Source organism: Phoenix dactylifera, chromosome 1 (genome assembly GCF_009389715.1).
Source record: "Phoenix dactylifera cultivar Barhee BC4 chromosome 1, palm_55x_up_171113_PBpolish2nd_filt_p, whole genome shotgun sequence".
Classification (NCBI taxonomy): domain Eukaryota; kingdom Viridiplantae; phylum Streptophyta; class Magnoliopsida; order Arecales; family Arecaceae; genus Phoenix; species Phoenix dactylifera.
In genome coordinates this window covers 5741264-5756570 of record NC_052392.1, presented here as the reverse complement: position 1 = coordinate 5756570, position 15307 = coordinate 5741264, and the positions used below count along the sequence as shown (strand labels likewise).

At 36.4% G+C, this 15307-nt stretch overlaps 1 protein-coding gene across 1 annotated transcript; it reads right to left on the bottom strand.

Moving 5' to 3' along the window:
• Positions 1-3834: 3834 nt before the first annotated feature.
• Positions 3835-10708, bottom strand: LOC103721450 (dihydroneopterin aldolase 2-like). Its single transcript, XM_008811666.3, has 3 exons — positions 10527-10708; positions 8381-8585; positions 3835-4230 (listed from the first exon to the last, which is right to left on the bottom strand). Exons 2-3 carry the CDS (start codon positions 8575-8577, stop codon positions 4020-4022), a joined length of 408 nt encoding a protein of 135 aa, XP_008809888.1. The 5' UTR covers positions 8578-8585; positions 10527-10708; the 3' UTR covers positions 3835-4019.
• Positions 10709-15307: the final 4599 nt, after the last annotated feature.

Below are 15307 nucleotides of genomic sequence, written 5' to 3'. Positions count from 1 at the left end.
TAATTTTTTTTCCCTTTTTTATAAGCAATCTTTTTTCGCAAATAGTTGAACACAGTTTTTTTCTTGACTTTCCCAATTTCAAGGTCGACTTTGTCTTCCCACCAAAAATTTGTAAATAAAATATAAAATATAATCATAAAATGAAAATTGTTATAAATATTTCTTGCTATGTAATTTTTAAATATATATATATTTAAATAAAATATGAATCAAATCATTTAATTTAAGCTGCTTAGAGCACTTTAGGCTTTGTTATTTTATAATTTTATTAGATGTATTCATATTACATTAAAAAAAAAAATTCATGTCTGTGGAATAATTCATCATTAATACTTTGATAGAAGGTCAAATTAGTGAAGCGCTTGGGATGCACATGGTCAATAAATTATTCTAGAAGCTGGTTATGAAATGACAATAATGGAAGTGCCTTCTCTCATGTAGATATGCCTTCCGGTTTATATGGCAGAATAGATGGGATTGCACTTTCAATTTTCAATATTAAATTGTAATCATCTTGCAAAAAGAATCATGGCGATAGTATTCCTCCGGTGATGAAGTATTCAATCTCAGAATTGATGGTAATGGAGCTTATTCCTGCCCTTGATCCATGACATGGCCTCTTAGAACTTCTCAATTTCAGAGCAGTCCATGAAAGGGTCATTAAGGTCATTGGACTGTGAGGACTGAGGATGAGACCGCTTCTTCAAACTTTTTTTTTCTCGTTTGAAAAATTCTCGGCATGGTTGCAATACCATTCATTACTACAATCTAGATGGTCAAAGACTGCTCCTATGCAAAAATCAAGAGAAAGATAAATAATGAAAAGATTCTCTGCTCAGAGAGCAACCAAGCCGAGCCGAATTAACTAGTTAAAGATTTGAGTTCGACTTAATTCAAAATACTGAAGTTCAATACTTGACTCGAGAACGATCGAGCTATATTTGAGCTCAAATTCAAGCTTCTGTCGTAATTAAAAAAAAGAGAGTCAAAACAAAATATAACATAATAATATATTTTAAAATATTTAATTAATAATATATATATAATAAATAAAATATAATATTATTATAAAAATATATACTAGACTATGATTGTAAACCTTCGAGCCAAATATTTTGCTACTCGAAAGATTGTTTGATCTATTCGAGCTCGTAATAGTCGAGTCAAGTCAAGCTTGGACCCAAGTCGAGCTCAAGCAACTCGCCTGGCTTATTTGCACCACTACTACTAATCATGGTGTGGTACGGTAAAATATTCAACCATCCTCTCTGCACCAACTTTTTTTAGGCAAAGTCGGATTTATTATACCAAGCTATTGTAAACACGTCTACGGCAATCGAAAAATAAATTGCCTAAAAGAAATATTCGACATAGTAATCTATAAGATAGCCCCTATGTGACAAACCACATATGTCGTCATCGAGTCTGCAACACTAGTAACTTCTCTATAGATACATGTCACCTATAAATTAGCCCTCATTCTCCAAAAATCCTACCGTAGAGGATGGGAATTAGTCTTTAAAAATGATAAATCAGAGAGCCACCGAACAACCATCAAAAAGTTATCTTCAAATATAATGTGAGAAGCTTTCAGAATGTTTACTGCATATTCCAAACCTTCACACGCAACACGCAATTCTGCTATAAAAACTATAGTACCGAATGAACAAACACCACTTGCTGCAACTAGTGCACCACTAATGCTTCTAATAACAAAACTTGGTCCGCCCAACTCTCTCTTGTTTTGAACGCTACCATCAAAATTTATTTTGAGAAAACTAAAAGATGATGATTCTCAAGTGAAATAATCATATGTGAGTCTTTCCTGGCCGTCAAAAATCCTTTTGATGCAGCTACTTGGATATGCTATTGGGCTTGGATGGTGGCTCTTGTAAGTATCATTAAAGAATTCCAAGATTACTCTGGAAGATGCAGTCATTTCTGATCATCCAAATACATGTATGATCAAAACACCAAAGATCACCTACTACTCAGTTCAATAGTTGATATGGAAGTTGCTGATTGGCTATGCTAGGCCTAGTTCACATTGAGAACCTATCAAACCCCAACTACCTCGCCATCCGATAAACATAGCTGTGATCTAATGAGTCATTTTTAGCAATCTCATCATATAATCATGTGGTCACGATTTATGATACAGTGGATTTCAGGGTCAAAGGCGCACGGTGTAGTGCAAGCCCGACTGCACGTAGAGTTGCAGATGGATTCGCTCAGCTCCTAATATGGTATGAACACGAGCAAATTGCTTACAGCTCTAGGGTTGGAACTAAGCCTGGGCTGGATCAAGGCCTATTAGGCCGGGCTACCTTCAAGCTGGGTTTTGGATCAGCCTCAAAAGATTTCGACTCAAGCCTAACTTTGAGCTGGACCTGGCCCACCTTCTCCTTTACAAAAAAAAAAATACTATCCAAGTTGGGCCCAAGCTGTATAGAGATCCAAACCGGTCCGGCCCAGTTCCAACTCCATAGAGGTATGTACTCTAAGCACATCCAAAGCAGCGCTACTTGAGTGTGACTCAGATAGAACTACATCGAACCTGACCAAGATAGACCATATCATACCGAACCAGACGATACGGAGCATAGCATACCATACGGTAATAAAATGGTATCAGTATGGAGTCCAATATCGAGAATAGGGTATCTTGAGTTCGTATCGAGACCAAAACTTATAATTTTGGGTCCAGCCGGCTGGGAATTGAACTGCTGCCTAGTATTGGGACCAAGTCCAATTCATTTAAAATTTATAGTACAAATCAACTCCATAGTACAAATTGAAAAAGCTATTAAAATAACAAAAATAATGACTAAAATATTTAAAGCACACGCTTTTAACCGAACGCTGCCTCTGCACCACGTGTGCTAGACCCACCGTTTTTTTTTTTTTAACCAGTTCTTAGTCCGCGTTCTCTTTAATGCTGGCTGGGCTTCACGTGAATTGATGAGCTTCTGCGCTGGTTATCGCCTTTTTCTAGGCGGATACGTATCAGGCGGCCACTTTGCTTTCAAACACTGTACAGATTTTTCCCTTGCTCCACGCTTGTTGGAACATTGTGAAGGAGCAAAAATAACTCGTATCCTGTCACGGTTCTGTGCATCGGTAGACCGGGCACATAGCGTTTAGAGCAATACTAATAATAATTTTGGCTCTAGTTACACATACAATACATATAAAATGATAATAAACAACTATTATCTATTATTTACTTAAAAATTTATATCGTTTATCATGATACATATGCACTTTTTCTGAATTATTTTTTTCAGTTTTGCTGCCATTTATGTGATGGATAATTAAATAAAAAAATCGAGATAAATATATAGATAATATAAACTATAACTTGTATGTCACAAATTTAAAGTAAGAAATAGTCTTTCTGCATATGAGATAGAACTGCGATAAAACTAACCTTATGTAGGCTCTCTGAAAACCCCGTGCATTGGGACGTGCTCCACGTTGATGTTGTTTTAATTGTGGGCAATGCAGATGCAGAGACAACCTTCTTGGAAATTTTTAACAGGAGGAGATCCATAGGGCAATCCTTCGGATGATCGCCCACCGAAAGGCATCAACCAAGCAAGATCCTGGTGTTTCATGTGCTTTTCTCCAGGAAGGGATTATGGTAGTAGTGGCAGGCATGGCCAGCTGAAATTAAGGTTTGGTAGTCGAATCATCTCACAGCTCCAAGAGGCAAATTATACATGTCACTGTAGGATCTAGGGCAACACCATCTGAATTATGCTCATATTCTCTTGCATGCGATACCACAAAAGGCATCGCAATTTTTATCGCACACTGAAACAATATCAAATATGATCTCCAACTACCAACCAAATGTCTCATTTTTTTTTGATTGACGTCATGAAATTTCATGGACAATTTAAACAAGGAGAAGAAATTTGATTACTTTTACATAGCTCAAAAGACAGCTTGTTTACATGGGAAAGCTTCTTAAACCAAGAGGTTGCTCAGACATAAATTATGTCCCATACAGCAGCTTACATTGACTCAGGTTTCTCATTCTTTTTGTATCTGAGTATCTCTACACCCAAGTAATCAATAGTTCCATGGACAGCAACATGAGGTTTCCCGACCTTGACTCGGACAGCAGATATCTGTGGAAACTTCAGCAATGTGGTATTTGCAATTAGATGAGCTACTGACTCCAAAAGATTCTGAGATGGACCCTCCACAACATCTCTAACAATCCTGCACATCAACCATACGACAATCAAGGACCAAATGAATTTTTCGGATAACAAATTTAGAGCCAAGCTTCATGGAGCATGCTAATGCAAAAATTCGTCAACTACGGGCAACTCATACTATCAGCTTAGGTTCTCTTTCTTTGTTTTCAGTAGTGTTAACAACTTTGCAAAACCAGATCAAATGTTTCAGTGCATCACTCAGTTGACGAGGTTCTTTGGCACTTGTATATGAAATTGAAACACACTGACGGTTCAAGGGAAATGTTAAGCTACATTCTTTGTTCGCTTTAAAAAGGAACTATATAAGCAAGAATAACCTTAATATAGAAAAAAAAAAAGTAAAGAGTGTACTGGAATTGTACCTAGTACTAAAAAATTTAAGCAGACATCATGGACGTAGCACTTAAAGCACTTTTTCATTTAAATCTTGTTAACTTTTTGTATAATTATTTTCTAGAATAGTTCCAGCTTCATGCTCACCTACAACCTTATCTCATCAACCAACAATAAATCATTTGTAAACATACAAATAGCTTCCTCCTGGATCAACAATTAAACATGCTCTATTTTAATTACTTTTTTTTTTTTTTTTTGCTAAAACAAAAGGGGAAGGGGGGAGGAAGGGACAAGCCCACCCCCGCGTAGCAGCCCCGACCACTGGGCCCCCACCCCGCCAGGAGAATGTTCGATGCGGGTAGACCGAGTCGTGTGTTGGGCACCCCGACCTATTTTACTCATACCCTTCCCACCCGTGGGCCGGCTCAGTTATCCGACCCGACCCTCCGTGTGAGTACGTCACACCTGGCACCTACCAGCCGACCAGCCGACCAGTAGCGCTTTAAGACCCCGTGTCCAGGCGTGGGGCATCCGGTCCCCGAATTTAATCGACGCCCGTGCGTTTCGAACCTGGAACCACTTGGTTGGAAGCAAACGCCCCGTTCCAACTGGGCTACCACCTTGGCATTTTACTTTTTTGTTATTTCTATTTTTATACACATGAAACATGCTCTATTTTAATTTCATGCTATTGGCATTTTTCTATTTCTTTTGACTCATTTATATAGAGAGTAGTAGTCAAGGTCTATCGTACCGACCTACACCAACTGTATCGTACCGGTATGGTATAGAGATTTGATTTAGTATATGAGTCAAAACGGCACAATACTGGTCCAAACAGAGTGACACACCCAAAACTGGGATGTGTACCATATTGTACCGACCCAGACCACCCAATCTCGGGCAGTACAGTGATAAAAAGCGAAAAAAAAAGGCAAGAACTATCTTGATACGAGATACATATCGCAAACCATAGTTGTGCTCATGTAGTTCCAATTAGATATTCTTCATGTTTCATTAGAAAGAAGAGGAATTTATCTGTATGAAAATGTACAAGTGAGCAAAGCATAAGAGACTGTTAACGTTTTAGAAATTGATACGCCAGCAAAGGGGGTTGAAAAAATATCATTTGTAGAAAACATGAATCCAGACTAAACTGACTGAATTAATCAAGCACCCAAAGAAGCATGAATGAGAATTACCATAACAACCCACCCTTAACCCAACTACTAGACGTCAGCTTTCAAGGGAGTATAAATAAGAATGAATTTTGTATTAGTATCTCTAGCATGGACTTAAGGGAAAAAATGCATATCGGAGTATTTGGTGTTATCAAATGCAGAGTTCTTCTGCAGAAACCAATGAAAGAAGAGAGATACTGCGGACATGATCATATGCCAAGCTGAAGATGTTTGGTACATCTCAATAAAGTGAAGCCCTGATCAAACAGTAGCCTATAGTTAAAGAGATGTTTTCCTTCACAGGTTGGGTCAAGACTAATTCAGAACTTCAACCACAAAGGTGAATCAGGTATTAGTAGTTAAATCTTGCAATGATATATGCAGGATCCAATAGGCAATGGCTACAAGGGCACATAGTAGAGATGTCCACGAAGCACAAAATGTGGCTTAAGTACATCTAGATTGAATCAGACTGATATGTCATCAGTGACTACAAAGTAGATGGCAACAGCCGGCAGCTTTCAGGCTCGCTTGAAGGAACTTTTTCCTGTCTAATCATGATTTGTAAGTCCATATTACACACTTTCCGTGTGAAGCTAACTTGCTCCTGGTATCAATGAGCCATCAAAGGTCAGGTGGAACAAATTTGGGAAGGTTCTTCCTCTCAAGCCCTCTAATCTAGTCAAACATGTCCTAGCAAACTTCTTTGAGGGAAAATGCTCTATCATCAAAAGTCAGCTGTGAGGCTTGATATACCCAAAGAAAATCTTACAGAAATATCATAGAATAACTAAGGCAAATGCCAGAGCAAGAGTACTTCTATCCTATTTGAGACAATAAAGATTTATTAAAGATTAGATGATCCATGTCTTGTAGGTGAACTAACAAGATACAGTTGTCCCAACAATCTAGGGCCTGTTTGGTTGGAGGTACGTGAAAAACAGTTCAAAAGTCCAGTACAAAGAGTGGTTTATCAAGGAGCCATAGACCACCTCAACTGTTTGTTTGTGGATAAAGTCTACTCTTTTGGACTTTTGCAATTGTAGTATGAATTAGTAATGAGGTGCAAGTATTTGGAAGTGCCACTTCCACGCCATTTGGGTGGATATCAAAAACTTAACTTTTGGAGCGCCAGGGAAACTCATTTTTTTGGGTTCCTTCACACCAAAAGCTAGCAGTTCCCAAGTTCACTCAAACTCGACTTATCCACCATCCACCAATAACCAACTAGGCAGCTATCTGATGTCAACTGGAACCCATATTTGATGGTTAAGGTACAGATGTTGCATTCAGGTTCTCGACTATAAACCCATACTAGGTGTTATATTAGTACCCATCTCTAATTCTTTGGCACGCCCACCCAAGTTTTCAAGCTACAGAGACAACACAACAATGATTGTCAATACACCAAATCTTGAAAAAGTAGGATGCAGTATGACAAGGATATGATAGTAAATGCGTACTATCATGTAAAAAAGCAATCATAAAGCATAATAAATTATCCAAAATACCATAGCAAATAGTTAATATAATAACAAAAACCCACAAACTCCATCATTTAGTTGTCATCCAACTTCACAGACAATAAACCATACTACATACAGTAACATCAGCATCACAATCTCTAAAATAAACCATCCATAGTTCAAAAGGTAAAATTTCATTATTTAAACAGACAAAGCATCCTTCACTTCATCCTTGGAGGAATCCAAGAGGTATTCCAGAGGTCTAACCAAGAAGTATCTAGAGCTTAAAAAAATAATAGGATACTCAAAATAAGAATCCAACACCTATTCGAGCTGTGTCTGACAAGCATCACATCTGAATATGGAGAAAGCATGAAATTTGAAGTATCCATGCTTTCTTGAAGTACACTGATGACTGATTTATGAACAGATGGCAATCTAAAGCTGCAGGTATATCAGAACTCCTCCTTAATTAAAATTATTTCCCTCTTTTAGAAACTAAAATTAAAAATCACATTTAAATGGGATTTTTAACTGACTGAATATGAGCTGGGCACGACGATATACAGTCTTGGAAAACCAAGATTAAACCACATGATCAGAACTAGCATGGCTGTCCATTCCCAGATCGAGCAAGCAACAACTTTGCAATAGAGCTGCAGCTATGCCAACTTTAGCACTCACTATTTTGAATCTATTACAGTCTTAGCATAGAAGGTCCAACAGAGGACATCAGTGATCACATAAACTAATCAATATTATCATATCTTTCTGGTTATCACACCTTATCAACAATTGGGCATCAAAAAATAACCATAAAGGACCCAAAGGGTAAAACTTGAGAAAAGAAACAACCCAATCATTTATCAAGGTCGATTGCTATATCAACCTGGCCAGTAGCACTGGCTACACGGGCTGTTCTGCAATCTGTGACAAGCAAAGCCTGTCCTTGGCCACTTGATATGGTTGGGTGCTAATTTTGTTGTGATGTCTATTTAAGTTTTCAATTAAATAATAGATCAAAATTTTCATATTCTTAGCTCATGATTTTCAGTGAAGGGCATTCTTTCATACTTCTTATTTCACTCCATAAGAAGCAACATTTCCACTTATTCAGGAAGTACAGAGTTTTAAACTCCAAAAAAATGAAGCGAAAAATAACAATTACCTGTAAATTTCAGTATAGCTGACTGTATCAGACAAATTGTCACTTTTACCAGCTTCACTTAAATCCAACCAGGCATCAACATCCACCACAAACTTCTGACCTAGCTTCTTTTCCTCTGGTTTCACCCCATGAAATCCATGAAACTGCAAACCCCTTAATATCAGCTTATCTTGATCAACCAAATCTCGTTCACCCATAAAAGCACCTAAGGAGATAGTGTTAATTTTTTTCAATTAAATAAGCATCTAAGAACAAGAACATACCTAAGGCCAATGCCTGGTGAAAATATTAATATTAAAAATAGATCATGCATAAATAATTTGTTTTACAGTAAATCATATGAGACTATGAATAAAAATCTGTGTCAAGCATGAAAGAATTGTTAAATAATTATCAGTCCTACTAGGTTACAATAAGTATCGTTATTAACTCTCTATAACATATCATGTTATCTATGCTAGTAGAGTTGCTTATCCACGGTTCCTATTAACCCATTCTTATTATAACTATAACAAAGAAAAAGGAAAACAATAAAGGCATACATAAGCATAAGCAGAGAGGGAGAGAAACTATATTGAAAGATGCCCAATCCATTCTGATCGTTTAGATAGTTATACTAAGATGTGATAATATTGACATAAGCAAGTTCACTTTGATGACCATGGTATTGCCTAACATAAATGTGAGGGGATTCAAATCATGATGCCAAAAATAGTGAAAGAATGATTCTTATCATGATCATATGATAAACACAATATATTTCATGTTATATCAGTTATTAACTTCAATGCAACAGATAGAATATGTAGTTGTTAAGCTAACTTTAAGATCACTACTTTCTAGGTGTAGTTATTGGTGTCTATGCATTGCAAATATTTTTAGCTATTTACTAGGATAGAAGTCTATCAATAGCTGAAATTTTAAGTCATCTTATTACGCTGATTTCTTTTTCTATAAATAATTCTTGATTGGTTTCTTTGTAATAATAAAAATACCAGAAGTGTTGCCTTCCTAATTAGAGGTCAACGATATGCATCTCATTATACAATTGCCATTATAATTCATCAATGTACAACTGCTTCAACATCCTTCATCCTGCCTCCTTTTCCTTCATTTTTTTTCATAGCTTTTGTTGCACATCACAGGACCAAGAAAACTAGTATCCAACATTCTAGCTTCAACTAGTGAGACTGGTACTCTTCCTGAATACCAACAATCACTATCTCCAACTTTTGTAGTACTACCAATCTATTTCAACATCCTCGCGTTTGTTATACTGATTACACCTTCCTGCATCATTTTTATTGTGTTTGTTTTTCAATTTTCTTTCAAGCACCTTAGGAAAACTGGTCAATAATTTCAACATAAGACTTACAAAGGGAGACATATTGTTTTTAATGTTCATATGTTATCATATCATTTAAATGTTTTAGTACTAATATTTAAAATGAAGTTACATTCATATACATCTAACATATCAGTTAGATAGACCTATCATATTATTTTAAACCTTGGTTACCGGAAGCATGCCGGGTGTGGGTATGAGTAGAGCTGATCAAAACCCGGGATGATACATCTGAGATTGCCAATGCTCCCTCCCAACTTGAAGTTTTGATTTGCATTCTATTTTTTTTAAAAAAAACGTGACTTTGTTCCCGTCTCAAATAGAATCAGGCTTATTGGAGAAACTTCTCTCTTTTTTTCGATAAAACGAGCTCAGGAAACAAGCATCAAGTTCCTGAGCCCCGAACCATACATCCTAAGAATAAAACTTAGGATCCCGTGTCTCCGATCATTAAAAAGGGAACAGTGAAGACTGCCTCAAAACAGAGGTTAAAAAAAAAAAAAAAAAAAGGAGATATCCAAGAGAAAACAAAAACAACCTGAAACATGTCTCGAAGCGGGCCAAGAAATCAAACCCCTTCCGGGAAAAAAATGAAAGAGAAATAAGCCAAGGATTTAAACAGCAGATTGCTCTTTTCTCTCACCCCTCTCTTTGTAGATCCCGAGCCATCGACGCAAGCTCGGGAAAACGATTGAAATCACATACGATTAAGCCCAAAAAAAACAGATTTTCCTACAAATGTATCCAATCCCAAATAATCTTCAAAAAAAAAATCAAAACCAAGAAACAATAGTCCCTTACCAAACACAAGAACTTAAAGAACGAGCAGAGGCGCGTGAAATAAGCCACGGAAGAAAGAGAGATGGCTGCGGAGAGGCGCAGGCCGGTGCCTGAACGAGCGGAGAGAGTAGACCAAGGAGAGGAGGCGGCGGCTACCAAGAGGAGAGGTTAGAGTTGGGATTTCTGTGGCCTGATGTGGGAAACCGTGTAGTGTGTATGTACTTTATATATATACGGGCCGGGCCGGAACGGATCGGGTTATCTTTGAACTTTCCCAGTCCCGGCCGATCTTCTGGTTAGGCCTTTATTTTTGCCCAGGCCCGTCCTAGGGGCCTAATTTTAGGGGAAAAGCCCGGTAAATTTCGGGCTGGCCTGGACGGCACTTTAGCCGTGATCAGCTTTAGGTACGGAAAAGCATGTCGGAAAAAAAAAAATTAAAATAAATTACAAAAACTCCCCTTAAGATTTATATTTATTATACTTGTACCCACTAGTTTATAAAATCTAAATCTATATTTATACCTGTGTTAGTGAATTCGTTTACCTCATATAAAAAATCGAAATTGCCCCTAAGTGATAAGTAAATTATAAAAAGCACATAAGATTAGAGATAAATTATACTTACATTCAATAGTTTGACACATGTATGCTTATTCTCCTTAGGTTTGTTTTTATCCAACACTTTAACTTATAACTTTAGACAGTGTTAGCCAAACTATTAACTTAAATGGAACCTAAATGTCACGTCAGAAAAACAAAAATTATAAAATGACCAAACTAGCCTTAAATGATGTAACATCCACACAAGGAGCCATGGGTCTGAGATTAATCTTGATGAATTATTATAAAAGAGTCATGTGCTAAAGAAAAAGCAATCTAAATCTCTCAAGTAAGTAGATGCCTCTTAAATTTTTTGCTGCAGGAAACTAACATCTAGAGTTTTATCGCTTGAGTCAGCTTGTCCATGGTCCAAGCCAGGCTATGGAACCACAACTGATGCACTCTCCAAAAAGAAAGTTCTCACGTACATATTGATTTGGATTCTTTTGATGATAAGCTGCCAAAGTTATTGTAATTCCATATATGGATATAGGAATTCTTATTCACAGCGACAATGTTAAGAAATTATGTCTACGACATTTGACAAGTAGAACTCAAAATTGGCAAATAATACACTAGCATCCTTGATCTCTATGATATGATGGGTGGAAAAGCAAAAGCAAAACTTGATCAGGAGGACAAAACTGGTTGGGAGGGATGCTCATCGTCAGATGTCGGTTGGGAAGGAAGCTTGTCGTTGATCGCTCATCGTAAAGGGACACTTGTGATGGGTTGGTGTAATAGAAAAGAACCTCTAGATGCTTAATCTCAAAGAGAAGAAGACTCTTGAAAATATAATACTTCGAAGAGTTTCGAGAGTTGAAAAAGTGAAAGAAAAGCCTTATTTTCTTATAGTGAAAATTTTGACTTTTTACAACAAATAAATAGTTTCACTAACATTGTCAATTTAAATTGATGTAAGTATAGGTTTTTACAAAAATATTAGGTGTAAGTGTAATAAACATAAACCTCCGAGAGGGTTTTGTAAGATTATTTTGGTTATTTTTAATTTTTTTTCTGGCGTGGCATTTGGGCCCATTAGAAGTTAATAGTTTGACTAACATTTTGTTAAGTTATGGGTTGAAGTATTGGATAAAAATAAATCTTCGCGAGGTAAGCATAGATTTTTCATATTATTAGGTGTAAGTATAATTTACTCCTAATTTTAGAAATGTTTTTGTAATTTATTCAAAATTTTAATAAGAGAACACTTAAAAAGCGGGTTTAGAGACAGGTTTCAACAGTGATTTGGAAGCAGTTGCTCCATCCCAAATGAAAGAATACAAATACTTAGGTTCAAATATTAAAAACATAGAACGTTTCTATCATTTAAATATTTAGTTAAACATTGTGAAGGCTAATAATGAAACATTGAGAGTTATAACAGAAATTACGGAAAGTCTCTAGTGATCTTACAAAAATCAGCACATGCTAGTTATGGCAGTTATGGAACATTGTTTATAAAGAATAAAGGCTTATAAAGCTGTATAGCCAAATAAAATCAAGAGGTATAGCCAAATAAAATCCATTAAAGTGCCATCATGGCCTATAATTGTTTCAGACTATGGCTGCCCCCCTTTCCTCAGATCTCAAAACCCAATCCACACTCTCAAGAAGAAGAAAAGGGAGAGGGAGAAACGAGCAGCCTCCACATAAAGCATGGTATATTTCAGTGAATGAATCCTAAGGGAAAGTGGATAAGTTATAATAGCAACCAATTGCAAAGAAAGCAAGAAAACACGCCGAAGGTGCAATTTTTACATCTCTTCCGGAAGCAGTAAACCCTGCTAAGATGCAGTTTTTCCATCATCTTTACCATGGTTCTAGCTCGTAAGGAGGTTCCATGGGTCAATCTAAGAGGAGTTTCGTCACTTTGACATGAGATGGCTCCCACATTGGGTGGAAGAGACATTAAGAGAGAGAGAGAGAGAGAGAGAGAGAGAGAGAATAGAGGGGAGATTGGGGCCCTCTAGGACTTTGATAAGGAGGAAGAGAGAAGAACTGTTGTATCTAAGCTAGAAGAGAACTTTGAGGAGAGCTATTACTATGAGAACTCATACGAGCGTATATTTAGTTCCGCATCGGTTATTCGCTGGATAGATCTTGGGTACTTATGTAAGATTAAGAAATCCAAATAATATCTTTCAGCTAGTCATCTTGGGTGAGCTCTTAAGTTGTTACAAATGGTATCAGAGCAAACTCGGCCCATAATTTATGTGGACTAAGGATACTACAACACGACCTAATTTGGGTTGATAATGGGCTGATCATAGACTTGTGATTAGATTTGAATGAATTTGAACGCTTAGCCTGACGAGGACGTCAGATCTTAAACGGAAGGAGTATGTAAGAATTCGTGTACGGCAAAGTTTTGGGTGATCATACTAATTTGGTTTCGTAGTTGATTCTCTCATCCTAACCCGTGGAATGGATTCTCCCTCGAAAAGAGTTTTCCACGTAAATCTCATTGTTGCATGGTTGTGTCTTTATTGTGCTCGACACACTGTCTGCGTTGGCGCTTGTTTTGTTTCTTTTGTAGTTCTTGGTTATCTTTAGCCTATTTCATCTCTCGTTGTTTGTACATTCCCATCATTGGGAAATTTTGGTACCAGGTTTCTGCCTTATTCCGGCAGTTTCCATAGGTTTCGACATGCCATTGCTCAAGTTTAGATCCATGTCTAACCCCCTATTTCCACTGTGACCTGTTTTGCTACAACTTTGAACAAAGGTAAGCTTTGAGCTTAGAGCACTCAAAGAGGCCGACTCTTACCAAACTACGCACGTATATCGGAAGAAGAACGGTGCTGCAAACTGAGTTGCTTTCTTCACGGCTCATCACTCTAGAAGTTTCTCCTGGCTAAACCACGGGGCTGTGCCTATACTTTGCGCAGCATTTTGTTTTTTGATTTTGTTAACTATATCCACACCCGTCTGATGTGAGCCGCCGATGTTAAAAAAAAAAAAAAAAAAAGCAGGCTTTCAGGACCCAACATCCAGTCCAATCTCGAACTCCACAAGGATCCTAACTCAAAATGCTTGTTAGGTGTGCACCATGGAGCATTGGCCATGGGCATGCGGAGGCGACATATATGGTAATATATATATATATATATATATATATATATATATATATATATATATATATATATATATATATATATATATATATATATATATCATGATATATAATTAAGGAGGGAGTTATAATACATATAAGATGGAAAGAAAACTCTCTACACCCAACAACAAATACAATGTTAGTGGTTGAAAAAATAAAATTGTAGGCCATTTGACATGATTTAAAAGGCCTAAAATATCTAATCGAAATTGTGTGTTTTGAAGAGTCCGCACCTGTGTATCAAGTCACCATAAATATAAAACAGAAAATAGAATAAATTTGAATTGCTTACTGCTTTGTGAGAAAAACAAAAAATAACTAAAAGACAACTTTACAAAATCCATATCCATAGTGCAATGAACAATTAAATTAAAATAATAAAGATATAATTGTTTAAAGCATAAAAAGAAATGAAATTTATAAATTAAAGTGGTAAAAACATAAAAAAATAAAACAAAAACATAAATTAGAGCACAAGAATCAAAAACGAAGTTACAATGAAAATTTTAAATAAGAAAAATAAAATTTAATTTAATTAACATAAAGGAAAAATACAAGCTGAAGTATTTAAATGTATAAATAGTTATATAAAATTGAATGTGTGAAAAAAATCATACAAAATAAAAATTCCTAAACGTTAAAAATACATAATAAATAAAATATATGAGATTCGGAAAATGGGAAAAATAGGAAAACAGAATTATAAGAGGAAAAAAAAATCAGCTGTCTTGGTTTGATCAAGATTTTCTACTAATCATCAATACCTGCTTCCTTGATTAATGGTACCATGATGCTGTCTTCTAATTACCACACTAATGAACTTACCGAAGGGGAACGCGGGAGGGGGGGGGGTAAGTCCCGCGAAGCTGATGGCACTTCCTTTCTAAAACGTCATTACCATTGTCGGAAAGAATTGGAAGAGAGGGTATGGTGTCAGGTAAAATTAAATTAAGAGAGATGATAGAGGATAAAAATTAAAAAAAATCATTATATATATATATATAAGAATGGAAGGTAGAGAAATATTTGGGCAAACTGGGGTGTTAATATGCATCCAGAGAGATAGGACGGTCCATAGAGCTGT